Genomic DNA, 22,204 nt, shown 5'->3' on the forward strand with positions numbered 1-22,204 from the left:
TCCCCTTCCCTTTTTCCCATCCCTTGATTTTTTACTCTATCACTGGTCCCTGCAGTCCCAGTGGACCAGAGAGAGAGTCAGTCAGAGAGAGAGAGTCAGTCAGGAGAGAGAGAGTCAGTCAGGAGAGAGAGTCAGTCAGAGAGAGAGAGTCAGTCAGAGAGAGTCAGTCAGTCAGAGAGAGAGAGAGTCAGTCAGTCAGAGAGAGAGAGTCAGTCAGAGAGAGAGAGAGAGTCAGTCAGTCAGAGAGTCAGTCAGTCAGAGAGAGAGAGAGTCAGTCAGAGAGAGTCAGTCAGTCAGAGAGAGTCAGTCAGTCAGAGAGAGAGTCAGTCAGTCAGAGAGAGTCAGTCAGTCAGTCAGAGAGAGAGAGTCAGTCAGAGAGAGAGAGAGAGAGTCAGTCAGAGAGAGAGAGTCAGTCAGTCAGAGAGGGAGAGTCAGTCAGTCAGAGAGGGAGAGTCAGTCAGTCAGAGAGGGAGAGTCAGTCAGTCAGAGAGGGAGAGTCAGTCAGTCAGAGAGAGAGAGGGAGGTTGTCAGTTAGAGAGAGGGAGAGTCGGAGAGGGAGGGAGTTGGAGAGGGAGAGTCAGAGATGCTGTGTCAGGAAAAAAACATTAATTTTATCGTTCTTTTTTTTATACTGTACTTTTCAAAATAAACCTAAGTTTCTATGAAAATTTAAGTTTTTGTTTTTTTGCGGCCCACATAAACTTAAACCTTGTTTATTTTGCCCGTGTTAGCCTTTGAGCTTGACATGCTTGGTGTGCATGATATGATGTGCCAGGGAATAATGTGCCAGGGCATGGTGTGCCTGGATATGGTGTGCCAGGGTATAATGATAATAATGATCTCGACAAAAGTCAGTGTGTTTGACCGAAACATCGATCTGTGTGGATTAAAATATCTTTTTTTTGTATGAAGACCTCTGGAGTGCCGGTTCCTTCTTGTTTTAGGAGGATGTGTCCTGTCCAGGGTATGGTGTGCCAGGGAATAATGCGCAGGGGTACGATGTAAAATACAGATATAATGCTGCACACCATAAACTGAATACAGATACTTGCTGTTAACGGTGCTCGTGGTCCAGGGGAATCCTTGTCAGTGAAAGACTCCAAAGTCAGCAAAAATTGAAGGTTCAGGGCATTACGGATTTTCAATGAATTTATTATCTCATAAAACACACAACATTTGAACCAACAAAAAGTAGTCTTTCTCAAGTGAAGATCTCCACTTGAGAAAGATCAGTTTTTGTTGGTTGAAACGTTGTGTTTTTTGAGATAATAAATTCCTTTGAAAATCCGTAGTGCCCTAAACCTTCAATTTTTGCTTTCCAGGGTACAATGTGCCATGGAATCATGTGCCAGGGTATAGTGTGCCAGGGAATAATGAGCCAGGGAATAATGTGCCAAAGAATAATGTGCCAGGGAATAATGTGCCAAAGAATAATGTGCCATAATGTGCCAGGGTATAGTGTGCAGAAAATAATGTGCCAGGGAATAATGTGCTGGGGTATGGTGTGCCAAGGTATAGTGTGCCAGGGAATAATGTGCAGGGGAATAATGTACCAGGGTATGGTGGGTATAATGTGCCAGGGAATAATGTGCCGGGGTATGGTGTGCAGAGAATAATGTGCCAGGGTATAGTGTGCCAGGGAATAATATAAAAGGGTATGGTGTGCCAGGGTATGGTGTCAGGGTATAATGATAATCATGATAATGATCTTGACAAAAGTCAGTGTGTTTGACTGAAACGTCGATCTGTGTGGATTAAAAAAAAATTGTATGAAGACCTCTGGAGTGCTGGTTCCTTCTTGTTTTAGGAGGATGTGTACTGTCCAGGGTATGGTGTGCCAGGGAATCATGTGCCAGGGTACAATGTGCCATGGAATCATGTGCAGGGTAGTGTGCCAGGGAATCATGTGCCAGGGTACAATGTGCCATGGAATCATGTGCAGGGTAGTGTGCCAGGTTATGGTGTGCCAGGGAATCATGTGCTATGGAATCATGTGCAGGGGTATGGTGTGCCAGGGTATAATGTACCTGGGTATGGTGTGCCAGGGTATAATGTATCTGGGTATAGTGTGCCTGAGTATAATATGCCAGGGGATAATGTGCCAGGGTATGGTGTGTCGGGGTATAATGTGTAGGGAATAATGTGCCAGGGTATAGTGTGCCGGGAATAATATGCCAGGGTATGGAGTGCCAGGGTATAATGTACCTGGGTATGGTGTGCCAGCGAAGTGTACCAGGGTATAATGTGCCAGCGAACAATGTACAAGGATATGATGTGTCAAGGTATGATATGCCAAGGTATAGTGTGCCAGGACATGATGTGCCAGGAAATGTGCATGGGTATGTGCCGGGGTATGTTGTGCCAGGATATGATGTGCCAGGGTATAATGTGCAAAGTTATGGAGTGCCAGGGTATGGTGTGCTGCTAGGGAATAGTGTGCCAGGGTATGGATGCTGTGCCAGGGAATAATGTATCAGGGTATGGTGTGCCAGGGAATAATGTACCAGGGTATGGTGTGCCAGGGAATAATGTACCAGGGTATGGTGTGCCAGGGAATAATGTACCAGGGTATGGTGTGCCAGGGAATAATGTACCAGGGTATGGTGTGCCAGGGAATAATGTACCAGGGTATGGTGTGCCAGGGAATAATGTACCAGGGTACAGAGTGCCAGGGTGCAATGTGCCAGGGTATGGTGTGCCAGGGAAGAAGATCTATCCCTCCGCCGCTCAGGGTGTAATTATATACAAGGTTACATTTGTAACGCGCCCCCGAATCCCTCCTGACTGAAGGATCTTGCAAGATCGTCGAGCTCTGAGCAAAAAGACCGCGAGGTTGGAAGGTGTGATGCGCCGCAGGGAAGGGAGACAATTCTCGCGAGATTTAGATCGCGCCTTTTTCTTTGCTCTTGAGGGCGACAGTTGGTAATTTGACACTGGACGGTTTATGATCCGTTTGGTAGGTAACAGGCAGAGGGCAGAGGCTTCGTGACAGGAAATACTTAAATACACGAATGTGAGATACTGTGAGGCAAGCGAAGTATGCTTCTGTATAATGGTTATATTAGGTGATATATCATGGCTATAATGATGTGGTATATCATGGTTATATTGGGGTGATATATTAGGGTTATTGGGGTGATATATAATTTTGAGGTGGTGTATCATGGTAATATATTGGGGTTATACATGGGGTTATATTGGGGTGATATGTCATGGTTATAATAGGGTGATATATAATGGAAGGGGCATATTCAGTGACCGAAACCAATGTTAAACTGATATTCAGGTGTCAATTGTTTTATAGTAAGGGTGCTACATATATGGGATATAAGGGGACATAATAATATTCATAGTCATACACCTCATTATGTAATCCTATGTATGATGCTTTAATTATATCACATAATGTGCATCTGGTCTTTATCAATATAATAACACCGTTATAATAAGAGATCGGGCCTCCTGAAATTACCGTCATTACCACAAACTGAGGGCAGGGTGAGAAACGCCGCTCATCCTCTGGCAAAGGGAGAAACTATGCAGACAAAAGTACACCGGGGTACAGAGAAGAAAGAAATCCCTAAGTTGGTGCGCCACAGATATAAAAGAGTAATGAAGAGCTGTGTATTGGAGCAGCAAGGTACTGCTTAGCAGGACCTATGGGATTGTCTTGCCCTCACAGTTTGGGTTCGTAGGTTGGTTAGTTAAAATGTACAACTTTTAAAACGTTATAATAAGCATACAGGTGATATAAATAATAATACACATAATTCAGTGGTTAGAATCACTGTAAAACGGTTCATTGTAGGTATGGTAATGTACCCGTTTAACCAAAGTATGACTTTTATAGTGTAACTTGTGTCAGGTCTTCTTAGTAAATTGATACATGCACAAAAATAAAATAAAGAGTGCTAAATGTCTGTGTCATAGACTAGTTGTATCTTTTGAAGTCCTAGTGAACACTAGTTACTTTAAATATCTGCAGAGGTAGTGTGTGATCCCTATAGAATACAACTCACACAATTGTTGGGGATATCTGCCAAAAGGAGACTGGCACTTAGTGTAGCAGAGGCTTCTTGGAATCTCTGATATGTGTGTAGGGCAGTGATTTCCAACCTTTTTTGTTTCGAGGAACCCTTGAAGTATTTGGAAAAATCTCGGGGAACCCCTATCTGGCTGACACATAATACTGTAGGTTCAAGTGGTGGGGGTCTGTAGTCCGTAAGAGGAACCCCTGAGACTGCTTCCACGGAACCCTGGTTGGGAATCACTGGTGTAGGGTGATAGATATGGATACTTTCATTTTAGAAGTTGAGAGCATAAGGGGGACAGTGGAAAGGAGGGGGGGGACACTGGAAAGGAGGGGGGGGGGCAGTGGAAAGGAGGGGGGGACAGTGGAAAGGAGGGGGGGGACAGTGGAAAGGAGGGGGGGGACAGTGGAAAGGAGGGGGGGGACAGTGGAAAGGAGGGGGGGGACAGTGGAAAGGAGGGGGGGGGCAGTGGAAAGGAGGGGGGGGACAGTGGAAAGGAGGGGGGGACAGTGGAAAGGAGGGGGGGGGACAGTGGAAAGGAGGGGGGGGACAGTGGAAAGGAGGGGGAGGACAGTGGAAAGGAGGGGGAGGACAGTGGAAAGGAGGGGGAGGACAGTGGAAAGGAGGGGGGGGGACAGTGGAAAGGAGGGGGAGGACAGTGGAAAGGAGGGGGGGGGACAGTGGAAAGGAGGGGGGGACAGTGGAAAGGAGGGGGGGACAGTGGAAAGGAGGGGGGACAGTGGAAAGGAGGGGGGGGACAGTGGAAAGGAGGGGGGGACAGTGGAAAGGAGGGGGGGGACAGTGGAAAGGAGGGGGGGACAGTGGAAAGGAGGGGGGGGACAGTGGAAAGGAGGAGGGGGGGGGACAGTGGAAAGGAGGAGGGGGGGACAGTGGAAAGGAGGAGGGGGGGGACAGTGGAAAGGAGGAGGGGGGGGACAGTGGAAAGGAGGAGGGGGGGACAGTGGAAAGGAGGAGGGGGGACAGTGGAAAGGAGGAGGGGGGACAGTGGAAAGGAGGAGGGGGGGACAGTGGAAAGGAGGAGGGGGGGACAGTGGAAAGGAGGAGGGGGGGGACAGTGGAAAGGAGGAGGGGGGGGACAGTGGAAAGGAGGAGGGGGGGGACAGTGGAAAGGAGGAGGGGGGGGACAGTGGAAAGGAGGAGGGGGGGGACAGTGGAAAGGAGGAGGGGGGGGACAGTGGAAAGGAGGAGGGGGGGACAGTGGAAAGGAGGAGGGGGGGACAGTGGAAAGGAGGAGGGGGGGACAGTGGAAAGGAGGGGGGGGACAGTGGAAAGGAGGAGGGGGACAGTGGAAAGGAGGAGGGGGGGACAGTGGAAAGGAGGAGGGGGGGACAGTGGAAAGGAGGAGGGGGGGACAGTGGAAAGGAGGAGGGGGGGACAGTGGAAAGGAGGAGGGGGGGACAGTGGAAAGGAGGAGGGGGGGGACAGTGGAAAGGAGGAGGGGGGACAGTGGAAAGGAGGAGGGGGGGGACAGTGGAAAGGAGGAGGGGGGGGGACAGTGGAAAGGAGGAGGGGGGGGGGACAGTGGAAAGGAGGAGGGGGGGGGACAGTGGAAAGGAGGAGGGGGGGGGGACAGTGGAAAGGAGGAGGGGGGGGACAGTGGAAAGGAGGAGGGGGGGGACAGTGGAAAGGAGGGGGGACAGTGGAAAGGAGGGGGGGACAGTGGAAAGGAGGAGGGGACAGTGGAAAGGAGGGGGGACAGTGGAAGAGGGGGGACAGTGGAAAGGAGGGGGGGACAGTGGAAAGGAGGGGGGGACAGTGGAAAGGAGGAGGGGGGGACAGTGGAAAGGAGGGGGGGGACAGTGGAAAGGAGGAGGGGGGGACAGTGGAAAGGAGGGGGGGGACAGTGGAAAGGAGGGGGGGGACAGTGGAAAGGAGGGGGGGGGACAGTGGAAAGGAGGGGGGGGGACAGTGGAAAGGAGGGGGGGGGGACAGTGGAAAGGAGGGGGGGGGACAGTGGAAAGGAGGGGGGGGACAGTGGAAAGGAGGGGGGGGACAGTGGAAAGGAGGGGGGGGACAGTGGAAAGGAGGGGGGGACAGTGGACAGGGGGGGGACAGTGGACAGGAGGGGGGGGACAGTGGAAAGGAGGGGGGGACAGTGGAAAGGAGGGGGGGGACAGTGGAAAGGAGGGGGGGACAGTGGAAAGGAGGGGGGGACAGTGGAAAGGAGGGGGGGACAGTTGACAGGAGCGGGGGGACAGTGGAAAGGAGGGGGGGACAGTGGAAAGGAGGGGGGGGGACAGTGGAAAGGAGGGGGGGGACAGTGGAAAGGAGGGGGAGGACAGTGGAAAGGAGGGGGAGGACAGTGGAAAGGAGGGGGGGGGACAGTGGAAAGGAGGGGGGGACAGTGGAAAGGAGGGGGGGACAGTGGAAAGGAGGGGGGGACAGTGGAAAGGAGGGGGGGGACAGTGGAAAGGGGGGGGATGGGGGGACAGTGGACAGGAGGGGGGGGGCAGTGGACAGGAGGGGGGGGACAGTGGACAGGGGGGGGACAGTGGACAGGGGGGGACGGGTGGACAGGGGGGGACAGTGGACAGGAGGGGGGGACAGTGGACAGGAGGGGGGGACAGTGGACAGGAGGGGGGGGATAGTGGACAGGAGGGGGGGACAGTGGAAAGGAGGGGGGACAGTGGACAGGAGGGGGACGGAACGACAGTGGACAGGAGGGGGACGGGACGACAATGGACAGGAGGGGGACGGGAAGATAGTGGACAGGAGGAGGGGAGGGGGGACAGTGGACAGGAGGGGGGGGGCAGGGGACAGGAGGGGGGACAGTGGACAGGAGGGGGACGGGACGACAGTGGACAGGAGGGGGACGGGAAGACAGGGGACAGGAGGAGGGGAGGGGGGGGACAGTGGACAGGATAAGGGGGAGGGGGGGACAGTGGACAGGAGGGGGGGACAGTGGAATGGAGGGGGGGACAGTGGACGGAGGGGGGGACAGTGGACGGAGGGGGGGACAGTGGACAGGAGGGGGACGGGACGACAGTGGACAGGAGGGGGACGGGGGGACAGTGGACAGGGGGGGGACAGTGGACAGGAGGGGGACGGGACGACAGTGGACAGGAGGGGGACGGGAAGACTGGACAGGAGGAGGGGAGGGGGGGACAGTGGACAGGAGGAGGGAGGGTGGGACAGTGGACGGGAGGGGGGACGGTGGACAGGAGGGGGGGGACAGTGGACAGGGGGGGGACAGTGGACAGGGGGGGGGGCAGTGGACAGGGGGGGCAGTGGACAGGGGGGGGGACAGTGGACAGGGGGGGACAGTGGACAGGGGGGTGGACAGGGGGTGGGACAGTGGACAGGGGGGGGACAGTGGACAGGAGGGGTGGGCAGTGGACAGGAGGGGGGGACAGTGGACAGGAGGGGGGGGGGGACAGTGGACAGGAGGGGGGCAGTGGACAGGAGGGGGGGGCAGTGGACAGGAGGGGGGGGGCAGTGGACAGGAGGGGGGGCAGTGGACAGGAGGGGGGGCAGTGGACAGGAGGGGGGGGACAGTGGACAGGAGGGGGGGACAGTGGACAGGAGGGGGGGACAGTGGACAGGAGGGGGGGGGGGGACAGTGGACAGGAGGGGGGGGGGGGACAGTGGACAGGAGGGGGGGGGGACAGTGGACAGGAGGGTGGGGACAGTGGACAGGAGGGGGGGACAGTGGACAGGAGGGGGACGGGAAGACAGGGGGGAGGGACGGGGGGGGGGACAGTGGACAGGAGGGGGGGGGCAGTGGACAGGAGGGGGGGGACAGTGGACAGGAGGGGGGGGGACAGTGGACAGGAGGGGGGGGGACAGTGGACAGGAGGGGGGGGGACAGTGGACAGGAGGGGGGGGGACAGTGGACAGGAGGGGGGGGGACAGTGGACAGGAGGGGGGGGGACAGTGGACAGGAGGGGGGGGGACAGTGGACAGGAGGGGGGGCAGTGGACAGGAGGGGGGGCAGTGGACAGGAGGGGGGGGGCAGTGGACAGGAGGGGGGGGGCAGTGGACAGGAGGGGGGGGGCAGTGGACAGGAGGGGGGGGCAGTGGACAGGAGGGGGGGGGCAGTGGACAGGAGGGGGGGGACAGTGGACAGGAAGGGGGACACAGTGGACAGGAAGGGGGACACAGTGGACAGGAGGGGGGACGGACAGTGGACAGGAGGGGGGATGGACAGTGGACAGGAGGGGGGGCAGTGGACAGGAGGGGGGGCAGTGGACAGGAGGGGGGGGCAGTGGACAGGAGGGGGGGGCGACAGTGGACAGGAGGGGGGGGACAGTGGACAGGAGGGGGGGCAGTGGACAGGAGGGGGGGGACAGTGGACAGGAGGGGGGGACAGTGGACAGGAGGGGGACGGGAAGACAGTGGACAGGAGGAGGGGAGGGGGGGGACAGTGGACGGGGGGGCAGTGGACGGGAAGGGGGGGACAGTGGATGGGGGGGACAGTGGACAGTGGACGGGGGGGACAGTGGACAGTGGACGGGGGGACGACAGTGGACAGTGGATGGGGGGGGCAGTGGACAGTGGACGGGGGGGACAGTGGACAGTGGATGGGAGGGACAGTGGACAGGAGGGGGGGGGACAGTGGACAGGAGGGGGGGGACAGTGGACAGGAGGGGGGGGACAGTGGACAGGAGGGGGGGGGACAGTGGACAGGAGGGGGGGGGACAGTGGACAGGAGGGGGGGACAGTGGACAGGAGGGGGGGACAGTGGACAGGAGGGGGGGGACAGTGGACAGGAGGGGGGGACAGTGGACAGGAGGGGGGGGACAGTGGACAGGAGGGGGGGCAGTGGACAGGAGGGGGGGGACAGTGGAAAGGAGGGGGGGGGACAGTGGAAAGGAGGGGGGGACAGTGGAAAGGAGGGGGGGGACAGTGGAAAGGAGGGGGGGGACAGTGGAAAGGAGGGGGGGGACAGTGGAAAGGAGGGGGGGGACAGTGGAAAGGAGGGGGGGGACAGTGGAAAGGAGGGGGAGGGACAGTGGAAAGGAGGGGGAGGGACAGTGGAAAGGAGGGGGGGGACAGTGGAAAGGAGGGGGGGGACAGTGGAAAGGAGGGGGGGGGCAGTGGAAAGGAGGGGGGGGGCAGTGGAAAGGAGGGGGGGGGGCAGTGGAAAGGAGGGGGGGGGGACAGTGGAAAGGAGGGGGGGGACAGTGGAAAGGAGGGGGGGGACAGTGGAAAGGAGGGGGGGACAGTGGAAAGGAGGGGGGGGGGCAGTGGAAAGGAGGGGGGGACAGTGGAAAGGAGGGAGGGACAGTGGAAAGGAGGGGGGGACAGTGGAAAGGAGGGGGGGACAGTGGAAAGGAGGGGGGGGCAGTGGAAAGGGGGGGGACAGTGGACAGGGGGGGGACAGTGGACAGGAGGGGAGGACAGTGGAAAGGAGTGGGGGACAGTGGACGGGGGGGACAGTGGACAGGGGGGGGACAGGGGGACAGTGGACAGGGGGGGGACAGTGGACAGGGGGGGACAGTGGACAGGAGGGGGGACAGTGGACAGGAGGGGGGGGACAGTGGACAGGGGGGGGGCAGTGGACAGGGGGGGGGACAGGGGGACAGTGGACAGGGGGGGACGGGGGGACAGTGGACAGGGGGGGACAGTGGACAGGAGGGGGGGACAGTGGACAGGAGGGGGGGGACAGTGGACAGGAGGGGGGGACAGTGGACAGGAGGGGGGGACAGTGGACAGGAGGGGGGGACAGTGGAAAGGAGGGGGGGACAGTGGACAGGAGGGGGACGGAACGACAGCGGACAGGAGGGGGACGGGACGACAATGGACAGGAGGGGGACGGGAAGACAGTGGACAGGAGGAGGGGAGGGGGGACAGTGGACAGTGGACAGGAGGGGGGGGACAGGGGACAGGAGGGGGGGACAGGAGGGGGGACAGTGGACAGGAGGGGGACGGGACGACAGTGGACAGGAGGGGGACGGGAAGACAGGGGACAGGAGGAGGGGAGGGGGGGGACAGTGGACAGGAGGAGGGGAGGGGGGGGACAGTGGACAGGAGGGGGGGACAGTGGACAGGAGGGGGGGACAGTGGAATGGAGGGGGGGACAGTGGACGGAGGGGGGGACAGTGGACGGAGGGGGGGACAGTGGACAGGAGGGGGACGGGACGACAGTGGACAGGAGGGGGACGGGACGACAGTGGACAGGAGGGGGACGGGGGGACAGTGGACAGGAGGGGGACGGGACGACAGTGGACAGGAGGGGGACGGGAAGACAGTGGACAGGAGGAGGGGAGGGGGGGACAGTGGACAGGAGGAGGGAGGGTGGGACAGTGGACGGGAGGGGGGACAGTGGACAGGAGGGGGGGGACAGTGGACAGGAGGGGGGGACAGTGGACAGGGGGGGGGGGACAGTGGACAGGGGGGGGGACAGTGGACGGGGGGGACAGTGGACGGGGGGGACAGTGGACAGGAGGGGGGACAGTGGACAGGGGGGGGACAGTGGACAGGGGGGGGGACAGTGGACAGGGGGGGGCAGTGGACAGTGGGGGGACAGTGGACAGGGGGGGGGACAGTGGACAGGAGGGGGGCAGTGGACAGGAGGGGGGGACAGTGGACAGGAGGGGGGGGACAGTGGACAGGAGGGGGGGGGACAGTGGACAGGAGGGGGGGCAGTGGACAGGAGGGGGGGGCAGTGGACAGGGGGGGGGGCAGTGGACAGGGGGGGGGGCATTGGACAGGAGGGGGGGGCAGTGGACAGGAGGGGGGGACAGTGGACAGGAGGGGGGGGACAGTGGACAGGAGGGGGGGGGACAGTGGACAGGAGGGGGGGGACAGTGGACAGGAGGGGGGGGGGACAGTGGACAGGAGGGGGGGGGGACAGTGGACAGGAGGGGGGGACAGTGGACAGGAGGGGGACGGGAAGACAGTGGACAGGGGGGAGGGACAGGGGGGGACAGTGGACAGGAGGGGGGGGCAGTGGACAGGAGGGGGGGACAGTGGACAGGAGGGGGGGACAGTGGACAGGAGGGGGGGGACAGTGGACAGGAGGGGGGGGGCAGTGGACAGGAGGGAGGGGCAGTGGACAGGAGGGGGGGGCAGTGGACAGGAGGGGGGGGCAGTGGACAGGAGGGGGGGGCAGTGGACAGGAGGGGGGGCAGTGGACAGGAGGGGGGGGGCAGTGGACAGGAGGGGGGGGGCAGTGGACAGGAGGGGGACACAGTGGACAGGAAGGGGGACACAGTGGACAGGAAGGGGGACACAGTGGACAGGAGGGGGACACAGTGGACAGGAGGGGGGACGGACAGTGGACAGGAGGGGGGGACAGTGGACAGGAGGGGGGGGCAGTGGACAGGAGGGGGGGGGCAGTGGACAGGAGGGGGGGGGCAGTGGACAGGAGGGGGGGGCAGTGGACAGGAGGGGGGGGGCAGTGGACAGGAGGGGGGGGCAGTGGACAGGAGAGGGGGGGCAGTGGACAGGAGAGTGGGGCAGTGGACAGGAGGGGGGGACAGTGGACAGGAGGGGGGGACAGTGGACAGGAGGGGGGGCAGTGGACAGGAGGGGGGGGGACAGTGGACAGGAGGGGGGGACAGTGGACAGGAGGGGGGGGGAAGACAGTGGACAGGAGGAGGGGAGGGGGGGGACAGTGGACGGGAAGGGGGGGACAGTGGACGGGGGGGACAGTGGACAGTGGACGGGGGGGACAGTGGATGGGGGGGGCAGTGGACAGTGGACGGGGGGGGACAGTGGACAGTGGATGGGGGGGACAGTGGACAGGAGGGGGGGGACAGTGGACAGGAGGGGGTGGACAGGAGGGGGGGACAGTGGACAGGAGGGGGGGGACAGTGGACAGGAGGGGGGGGACTGTGGACAGGAGGGGGGGACAGTGGACAGGAGGGGAGGACAGTGGACAGGAGGGGGGGACAGTGGACAGGAGGGGGGGGACAGTGGACAGGAGGGGGGGGGACAGTGGACAGGAGGGGGACGGGACAGTGGACAGGAGGGGGACGGGACAGTGGACAGGAGGGGGACAGGACGACAGTGGACAGGAGGGGGACGGGAAGACAGTGGACAGGAGGGGGAGGGGGGGGACAGTGGACAGGAGGAGGGGATGGGGGGGACAGTGGACAGGAGGAGGGGAGGGGGGGCAGTGGACAGGAGGGGGGGGCAGTGGACAGGAGGGGGGGGGCAGTGGACAGGAGGGGGGGGCAGTGGACAGGAGGGGAGGGGATGACAGCGGACAGGAGGGGCAGGGGACGACAGCGGACAGGAGGGGGAGACAGTGGACAGGAGGGGGGGGCAGTGGACAGGAGGGGGGGGGACAGTGGACAGGAGGGGGGGACAGTGGACAGGAGGGGGGGCAGTGGACAGGAGGGGGGGGGTCAGTGGACAGGAGGGGGGGACAGTGGACAGGAGGGGGGGGGAAGACAGTGGACAGGAGGAGGGGAGGGGGGGGACAGTGGACGGGAAGGGGGGGACAGTGGACGGGGGGGGACAGTGGACAGTGGACGGGGGGGGACAGTGGACAGTGGACGGGGGGGGACAGTGGACGGGGGGGGCAGTGGACAGTGGACGGGGGGGGACAGTGGATGGGGGGGACAGTGGACAGGAGGGGGGGGACAGTGGACAGGAGGGGGTGGACAGGAGGGGGGGACAGTGGACAGGAGGGGGGGGACAGTGGACAGGAGGGGGGGGGACAGTGGACAGGAGGGGGGGACAGTGGACAGGAGGGGGGGACAGTGGACAGGAGGGGGGGACAGTGGACAGGAGGGGGGGGACAGTGGACAGGAGGGGGGGGACAGTGGACAGGAGGGGGACGGGACAGTGGACAGGAGGGGGACGGGACAGTGGACAGGAGGGGGACAGGACGACAGTGGACAGGAGGGGGACGGGAAGACAGTGGACAGGAGGGGGAGGGGGGGGACAGTGGACAGGAGGAGGGGATGGGGGGGACAGTGGACAGGAGGAGGGGAGGGGGGGGCAGTGGACAGGAGGGGGGGGCAGTGGACAGGAGGGGGGGGGGCAGTGGACAGGAGGGGGGGGCAGTGGACAGGAGGGGAGGGGACGACAGCGGACAGGAGGGGCAGGGGACGACAGCGGACAGGAGGGGGAGGGGACGACAGCGGACAGGAGGGGGAGGGGACGACGGCGGACAGGAGGGGGACGGGACGACGGCGGACAGGAGGGGGACGGGACGACGGCGGACAGGAGGGGGAAGGGACGACGGCGGACAGGAGGGGGAAGGGACGACGGCGGACAGGAGGGGAACGGGACGACGGCGGACAGGAGGGGGACGGGACGACGGCGGACAGGAGGGGGACGGGACGACGGCGGACAGGAGGGGGGGTGGATTGCTTAAAATTTGCGGGTCCCTCCTTTCCACTCCCCCTGTATATTTATTTTCTCTCTCCGCTCCTGACCCCTCCCCCCCCATGCGTAGCTCCGGTCCCCACCCTACAGTGTCTGACACACACCCACACACACACAGTGTCACACACACACACACACACAGTGTCACACACACACGCAGTGACACACACACGCAGTGACACACACACACAGTGACACACACACACACACGTCACCTGTCGTTCCGGCCGCCGCCATCTTAGTTACTCCGTGAGGGAGGAAGGGCGCCGCCGTCTTAGGTGCCGCGTGGCAGCAACAGGCTGTCTGTCCCCCTGCCGGGGAGGGGGGGGAGGTGAGTAGTGCACACCGGGGAGGTGAGTGGAGCACACCGGGGAGGGGGGGAGGTGAGTAGAGCACACCGGGGAGGGGGGGAGGTGAGTGGAGCACACCGGGGAGGGGGGGAGGTGAGTGGAGCACACCGGGGAGGGGGGTTGGTGAGTGGAGCACACCGGGTAGGGGGGGAGGTGAGTGGAGCACACCGGGGAGGATGGGAGGTGAGTGGATCACACCGGGGAGAGGGGGAGGTTAGTAGAGCACACCGGGGAGGTGAGTGGAGCACACCGGGGAGGGGGGGAGGTGAATAGAGCACACCGGGGAGGGGGGGAGGTGAGTGGAGCACACCGGGGAGGGGGGGAGGTGAGTGGAGCACACCGGGGAGGGGGGGAGGTGAGTGGAGCAAACCGGGGAGGGGGGGAGGTGAGTGGAGCACACCGGGGAGGGGGGAGGTGAGTGGAGCAAACCCGGGAGGGGGGGAGGTGAGTGGAGCACACCGGGGAGGGGGGGAGGTGAGTGGAGTGCCGGTGGGGTGAGGGAGGTGAGTGTGATGGGGGGGAGAGGACAGAGAGAGGTGTGTGTGTGTGTGTGTGTTTGTTTGGACTTTTGGCCCGTCACTCCGCCTCAGGCCAATGAGAGGTGTGCGGGGGCGGGCGGGCCAAGGGACCAATGAGATTGCCGCTAGGGACAGTGCAGACAGAGAAACATACAATGCTTTGAGAAATATATAGTAGATATATATATATATATGTATGCAAGTCACATCGCCAAGCGCTGCCCGCTCAGCGCCAGCGGGGACGCAGCCTTAGAACACACAAAGGAGTGACCAGAGGGGGTCACCCAAGCCACATAATAGCTGCACTCAAGATATGAAAGTAAAGGACAAGGTATACTAAAAGTAGTAGTGTAAATAGCTACTTCCAAAAAATAGGAACAGGCCATTGGGTACCGCAATACCATTTAACTCAAGACGCAAAATAATAAACTTTAATTATCTGTAAAACACGACGAAAATACGTGACATAATATACAGTGTAGTTAAAAGACTTCACGGACGAGACGGAGCATCTGGTGAATAAATGTAGGGACTGAGGACCCCAGTGTGAGGTATAGTTGAAAAGGTATAGTAACCACACTTAAACAGGTCCTGTTGATATACACAAACTATTTTTATTTTTATTTTTTTATTAGGCAAAGACAATCAAACAACATGACAAGGTATAAGCCTAGTCTAATACAACAGGTTTTTTTCCCTCCAGAAAGATAGAGCATCGCCAGGAACGGCGAGGCCTCTCGACCACATAGTGGACCTCGACTGAGAGAGGAGGGGGGGAGGAGGGTGATCGCTCAACCTTCTGTCTTTTGAGCTCTGATGTCTCAATGGAGGAAGGGGGAGGGGAAGGAGGGAAGGTATGAGGGGATCAGTTGAGAAGGAGGCAAGAAAAAGAAGAAAGGGAGGGGGGGGGGGGACAGTGTGATCACCCCTCCACTCGGCCGCCGAGCACCTGTGCCTGTGTATCCATGGGCAGGACGGCTAGATCTAGTTAGTTGCTGCAAACAAGTAATCCCTTGGCTTGGGTCAGAGCACTAGCCACGGCTCCCAGGTTTGATAAAAGTCTGATGAGGACTGTTTTAGAAAAGCGGTCAGCTTTTCCATCAGCATGACCTCGTTAATTAACCTTTTTACCACTTGTTTGGCAGGCGGGGATACCTTCCTCCAGGAGGCCGCTACAGCGCACCTTGCTGCCGTAAGAATGAAGGAGATTCATTTCCGTACTGGCCTGTCAATATCCTCAATTGGCTTTGCCAGTAAGTAGGTCAGAGGATCAATGGGGATGGTGAGGTCCGTCACCTCTTTTATGAGCATTTGTATAGAGAACCAATATTTCCGAATTTCTGGACATGACCACCAAATATGGGCCATGTCTCCCCTTTGTCCACAGCCCCTCTAGCATAAATCAGAGGCCGGGGGGTAGATTTGTTTTAGACTGACTGGGGTAAGATACCAGTGAATTAGAATCTTATAGATATTCTCTTTAGTAGTGGTGCATATGGAAGTCTTTGCTGCAAATTTCCAAATATCTTCCCAATCCTCTCTGTCTATATCAATATTCAATTCTGCCGCCCATTTAAGCATGTACTCATGGACTGGCTGGTTCGCTGGCATCTCCAATTAGCGTATATTTTGGTGATTTAGACCTTTTTGGTGAGTGTTATTCTGGCTTAACTTCTCAAACCTCGTGAGGGGGAAATTTCAATTTTGGGGATATTTTTGGAAGAAAATGTCTAATTTGGAGATATTTGAATATATCCAATTCTGGCATTGCGTATTTTGTTCGTAAATCTTGGAAGCTCAAAAACTTCCCATCGCTCAATAGGTCAGCAATCACCTCAATTCCCCTCAGTTTGAATTGGTCAAATTGCTTATGATCACATACAGGGGGAAATTTGGGGTTATTAAAAAGTGGGGTGAGCTGTGAGCTAATAGACGAGAGACTGTAGTTAGACCTGAATTTTGTCAGTACTTCCCAGGTGAGTCTCATTGCTCCTATCTCGAATCCCTTTGTCTGCACATCCCCCCTATTAGTTTCCCAAAGGCAGGCTGGCAGAGAGGGCGTTTTCGCGTAATGAGACTCGATAGCCAGCCAACACTTTTGAGTTGGTTCAGCGTTCCATAACACTGCTTGTCTCAATTGGGTTGCTTGATAATATTTTGAGACATCTGGGACACCCATGCCTCCCCTCACTCTCGAGGACAACAGCACAGACCTAGCCACTCTGGGCTTCTTGCCCTGCCAAATAAAATGAAACGTTCTGTTTTTAATGTTTTTCAGTTCGGAGCCTGGGACACGGACTGGGAGAGTCTGAAAGAAATATAATAATCTGGGGAGTATGTTCATTTTTACAGAGATCATTCTCCCAATCCATGAAATCTGATAGTCCTCCCATTTATCTAAGTCTTTTTTAATTTTCCTGAATAATGCCGGGTAGTTTTTTTGGTATAGTAAGTGGTAGCTCCTCGACACATTTACTCCCAAATATTTAATATGTGAGGAGCTCCAGCTATAATTAAAGTTCAATTTAAGTAGCTTGACCCCTGACTCCGATAGGTTTAGATTTAGGGCTTCAGACTTATCATTATTAATTTTATAGCCGGATATTTTACCGAAGTCCTTCCAATTCCTTATGCAGGTTCGGTAAAGATGTCTGGGGCCGCGCCAGTGACAGTATAATATCATCAGTGAATAAGGAGGTTTTATAATTTATTTTTCCAATTACTATGCCCTGTATATTTGTGTTTTCTCGGATTTTAGCTGCTAGGGGCTCAATTGTCAGTGCAAAAAGGAGGGGGGACAGGGGGCATCCCTGCCTAGTTATTTTTAATTTTGATCCTATCTAGGATGCCTCTTGGTAGTTTGGCCATGGCTGATGGGTTGCGGTACAATGCCCGAATCCCTTCAAGAAAACAGTTTTTGAATCCGAATTTCTGCAGTGTCATGCCTAAAAATTACCAATTAATTCTGTCAAACGCCTTCTCTGCGTTTAAGCTTAACAATACCGCCTTGGTTCCTGAGAGGTGGACATAATCGACTATGTTTATTATCTTTCGGGTATTGTCCGACACCTCTCTGCCGGACACAAAACCCACTTGGTCAATATGTATTAATCTGGGTAGGATGGGGTTCATAGAGGGGAAAGGAATCCGGCGCCACAGCCAGTGACTGAGTCTGAGGCACTTCCGGTTTGAATGAAAAATCTTTATTCAGCTCACAATCGAACACATGCTACACCACAGTCTCCCCCTCAACGCGTTTCACGCTTTTCATAGGTAAGGTCAACCTTCCCAAGCTCTGACCTCATTTTTGGCCCAATTAAACTCCCTGTTTCTTTCTATGTGACTTGTATTGACACTAACAGTGCTGGATGACGGCTTGAGCGCAGGACAGGTTCCTACATTGCTAGGATGGGGTTCAACCTATTCGCCAGGATCTTGCTATACAACTTGAGATCATTGTTCAACAAGGAGATTGGTCGATAATTACCACATTGCATCGAATCTCTCCCTTCTTTATGGATAATGGCTAAATTAGCCATAGACATAGATGACGGGATTAGGTTCCTATCCATAAAGGAGTTAAACATGTCTAGCAAATGGATGGATAACACAGGAAGGAATCTTTTTTAATAGGTGTTGGTGAAGCCATCAGGGCCTTCGAAATTTTTGACCTCTTAACTGCGTCTGCCAATTCTTTTTGTGTTATCTTGGCGTTTAAGGCCAAATTTTCGTCTTCTGTTAGAGACGGGAGATGGCAGCTGTCTAAGTAGTCAGCGATAGCCTCAGACGCCGAGGCCTGCGCCCCTCCCTTCTGGGCTTTTAAATTATACAGCCTTGTATAAAATTTAGTAAATTCTTCTGCAATTGTTTTGTCGTTATAAATTATCTCACCAGCCCCATTCTTAATCGCCGTTATTTGAGATCTTTTCTGTTCCTCTCAGCTTGCTAGCTAAGAGTCTACCGGCCTTATTGCCCTTGTCATAGAACCGCTGGTTAGTCCACTTGAGGGCTTTCTCTTCATCTTCCAGCTGGATCTGTCTTAGCTCGTTTCTGGAGGGGATCAGGACTTTGTACATTTTCTTAGACTGGTTGGCTTTGTGGAGCTGTTCTAAATTTAGGATCTTATCCGTCAGCTCCTTGGTTAACTTTTTAGTTTTGTCTTTTTCCTGGAGGAGGCAATGGAGATAAAATTGCCTCTGACCGCGCCATATGGGCTTCCTAGAGTATCGCCGGGGATGTGACGGAGCCTGAGTTAATAACGAAAAATTCTATTAGGGCTTCTCTGATTTCTCTCTCTATCTCCGGGTGATTTAACAAGGAATCATTTAATCTCCAGCTAAATGAGTTAGATTTTACAAATGGGGCGGTGAGAGATAGGATAATAGGTGCATGGTCGGACCATGAGATCGGACCAATATCTAAATTTAGTGAGGCCTCTAGAACATTCTCAGTTACCAAGAAATAATCTATACGAGAATAGGACTGGTGAGGGGAGGAAAAAAATGAGTAGTCCCATTGGCCCTGATGTTGAGACCTCCACACATCCACCAGGGAGAACTCTGCAACCACTTCCCTATGCCAGTGACCTTTTTGACCTGTGTCTGTATGTCATGGCACTATGCAAGTTTTCTAGGGTCTGATCGTGATCCACAATCTGTACAGAAGGTGAGGCCCATCACCGGAATGACATTGAGTCTCAACGTCATTCCATTGACAGTCCCCGCCTCCCCGATTCTGTGCAACTTGAGATAATTAGGAAGTGCCAGAGGTGACCGTGGCCATGGAGATGGCAGGACCGTGGACATGGAGATGGCAGGACTCTCCAGCACTGAAATTTAATAACTAGTACACGTGCAATGGATAAGTAGTCTAATCATGTTAGTCCAAATTACAGGTGACATTCTTCTACTGTGTCACTGATTTAATATCTTCATTCCCAATAGCTTCAACATTACAACTGCCTGAGCCTGTCATAGTAAGTAAAATCCAAGTAGGCCCTTACATTTAGCTAATGTAGTACAGAGAATATGGGATGATTTCAGCAAATATATATTTTTTATTCTTGAAGATATACACTAAAGAATGGTCATATTTATATAACACGCACCTACCTTTTTGCTTAGCCCACCAAAGTGTGTGTGTTGAGGGGGGTGGGGGGAAGTTACAATAGCAATAAGACGTGGCAGGGGTTACTGATATATAATCCCGAATTGGCAAATTACTGTATGCTACCGGAGTTCTCGCTGACCTGGTAGCTTTGAATAATAGCATAACACGTTTGACCCGTGAAACTGTCTTGAAATTGGAAATGTTCCCACTTGGTCCCTTTAAATGTAGCTTTCCTCTAGATGGCAGAGCATGGGGTGCACAACTATGATGATGTGTCCAAAATGTTGAGTGATCTTAACAAGGACCTGGAAAAAATGCTAGAAGAAATGGAAAAAATATCAGGTATGTAAGTGTATTTCAACCTTTAAGTTCTTTTACTGAGACATAAAGGACACATCCTTTACTTCAACAATAGATATTTGCTACATATACCTCTTAACTGTCCTCCCATTGGACGTCAGTTGAACATTTATCCTACTGTATATCATCTCACACCCACCTCTTTTTACAGACACATACTGTACATATGCAGACATTAATGGTTCCTCTTTCTCACATTTTGAACATACAGTATACCTATAGTCCCCTCTTTCTACACAGACATTATGCTACTCCTGTCCTCCCACACAGACATCGACAAGCTTCTGCCTGGGGTTCAACACATCATCCATTCCCTATTTGCTGGATATCATGGTATTTCGAAAACATCTGAACATATATTGTATTTTTTTTCATGTTGGAGCAATGTGACTCTTATTGCAAATAAAAACTGTATGTACCACAGTTGTCTGATAAAATCTTTGTACTGTATACAGTTTACCGTACCTGTCTTTTTGTATTCTATTTGCTATTAGTTCAAGCAACGTGGATGGCTTACGACTTGGTAGTGATACGTACCAATCCTGCACTGGCTAACTCAATGAAGAGACTGGAGGATGCTTTCTTCAAGTGCAAAGAGGAGGTAGAACGGAATTGGCAGGATATGTTGGATGAAACCAAGCAGGATCAGTAAAGTCTGAGTCCTTTTACAGCACTTCTAAGCTATGTCCTCACACATTGTTTGTGATATCATTTTGGAAAATAAGAAATGTGTAGTTCTATTAAAAGACTAACAAATGATTGTCTTAAAACCACAGAGTTTTATTTCTAGCCCACACTACTTAATCATCTTTGTTGATTAATATTGTAATATCCGGTGGTACAAAGACAAATAGCTGTACTAAATTGCAAACATGAAATGGACATTTTTGATGAGGCTGTAATGCCCAATATATAAAATATATTTAGGGTGACATGCATACTATAGAATGTCCTTGATCATGTTTAATCATATCCTGCTTTTTCACAAATGTTTTGCTATTTGTTTGAAAAATGTCATCGTAGTTCAACTTTTATTAGTCCTAGATATCTATTCAGATCATGGTATTTTTATATACTTTTAGGCCACTAATTTTTAAAGCAATGCCATGCCTAATGGCAAATATGAAATAATTTCAGCTGCACATCTTAAGTACCCCAGAAGTGTTTTACAAACCTTTATTGCCTACGAGCATACATTTCAAACAAGACACTACTGTATTTTATTAAGCACACGGTGCTTAAAAAAATGAAAATTGCTTGTAAATGAAGATTAATCCGGTTTAAAATAATGCTGTAGCTGCTTGTAGCTAAAGCAGCAATCCTACATTCGCTCCCCCCCTCCCTTTTTTATTTTTTATTTGTGCATGTGACAATGTATAATTCTAAAGCTGGCAATTTGGTGCTCCTGTTATAAATCTATTAAAAATCCTTATGGTGTTACCGACATAATGGCTGCTTCAGTCAGTGTAACTCAGCAGCTACAATGTATCCTTATATTACCAAGGTAACATCTATTGTTACAATTTAGAGCTCCAACTGCTTGTAATATTGGCAACAAATTATCACAAACAAGTGTTGTGTAGATCTTGCCCTGCTTGGGAGGTGGGCTAAACCCTTCTATAGAAATCAAAAAATGCTTTATAAGTCGTTAAAAATGTAATTGAGTTTTGAAACACTTTGCATGCGGGGTAATGACACGCGGGGACTAACCTCTAGAATATACAGAGAAGTGATCAGCTCTGGTAAAGACTACAAACAGAAGCTAAGCTACATGACCCTGTGGGAGTCAGATCTGGGTAGGACGTTAGAAGACGAAGACTGGACAGAGATATTTAACACAGTGGCCAAAATCTCTATTTGTACGACATTGAAGGAGAACTCAAGGTATTTAATGAGGTGGTATCTCACCCCAGTCAAACTATCTAAATTTGTACCAGGTTACTCCCCCTTGTGCCCTAAACAATGTGGATAGCCGGGGGATTTGTTGCACATGCTGTGGTCTTGTCCCCGATTGGACCCTATTTGGGAACAAATTCGGAATTGGCTGCAGAGGATATTGGGCCTCAGAATTCAGTTAGACCTCTGCTTGTTCTTACTAAACAAACCAATGCAAGGGATAACCAGGCGAGGGAATAAATTGCTTATTTTTCAACTGCTATGAGGTGCGAGACCGCAGCATTGTGGAACCAGAACACAATTCCATCTATTGAAAAGATTCAGAACAGAATTTGGTTTGTCTGCCAGATGGAAAAGTTGTCAAGTTTAGTTAACGACTGACCCAAATTTCCAAAAGGTCTGGTTGCCTTGGTTGGCTCAGACAGACATCCCAGGGGTGAGCAATGCCACTGTTTAGCTATGATAGGATTAGATGAGTTCTCCTCCGATGGTACGTATTAAGGAAGAGACGGGACAGGTCAGGTTAGGGCTTTCCATGGAGACAAATAAAGAGTTAATACACAAGGATAGGGTTAGTCATAAAGCCAGAAGGCTACACCGGAGTATCCATTAATTGGAAGAAGACGAAGAGCAGTGT

General features: G+C 54.6%; 1 protein-coding gene across 8 annotated transcripts; it reads left to right on the forward strand.

The window, feature by feature from the left end:
* The first annotated feature begins 2,869 nt into the window (after nucleotides 1-2,869).
* Nucleotides 2,870-20,428, forward strand: SYCE3 (synaptonemal complex central element protein 3). 8 transcript variants are annotated; one of them, XM_075611758.1, is made up of 4 exons: nucleotides 2,870-2,956; nucleotides 19,551-19,653; nucleotides 19,912-20,004; nucleotides 20,166-20,428. In XM_075611758.1, the coding sequence occupies exons 1-4, from the start codon at nucleotides 2,945-2,947 to the stop codon at nucleotides 20,321-20,323; spliced, it is 366 nt and encodes a 121-aa protein (XP_075467873.1). In that variant the 5' UTR covers nucleotides 2,870-2,944; the 3' UTR covers nucleotides 20,324-20,428. The 8 variants fall into 8 exon arrangements, with proteins under 8 accessions (XP_075467873.1, XP_075467881.1, XP_075467878.1 ...); XM_075611763.1 differs by having other exon boundaries at nucleotides 2,890-2,956; nucleotides 19,540-19,653; XM_075611760.1 differs by having other exon boundaries at nucleotides 2,929-3,013.
* Nucleotides 20,429-22,204: the final 1,776 nt, after the last annotated feature.

The sequence above is a fragment of the Ascaphus truei genome, chromosome 8 (assembly GCF_040206685.1).
Source record: "Ascaphus truei isolate aAscTru1 chromosome 8, aAscTru1.hap1, whole genome shotgun sequence".
NCBI classification, from domain to species: Eukaryota; Metazoa; Chordata; class Amphibia; order Anura; family Ascaphidae; genus Ascaphus; species Ascaphus truei.

Coding starts and splice junctions, on each gene's coding strand:
- SYCE3 (XM_075611758.1), top strand. Junction 19,654..19,911: donor AGAAATGGAAAAAATATCAG/GTATGTAAGTGT, acceptor CTTTCTACACAG/ACATTATGCTACTCCTGTCC. Junction 20,005..20,165: donor CCTATTTGCTGGATATCATG/GTATTTCGAAAA, acceptor ATTTGCTATTAG/TTCAAGCAACGTGGATGGCT.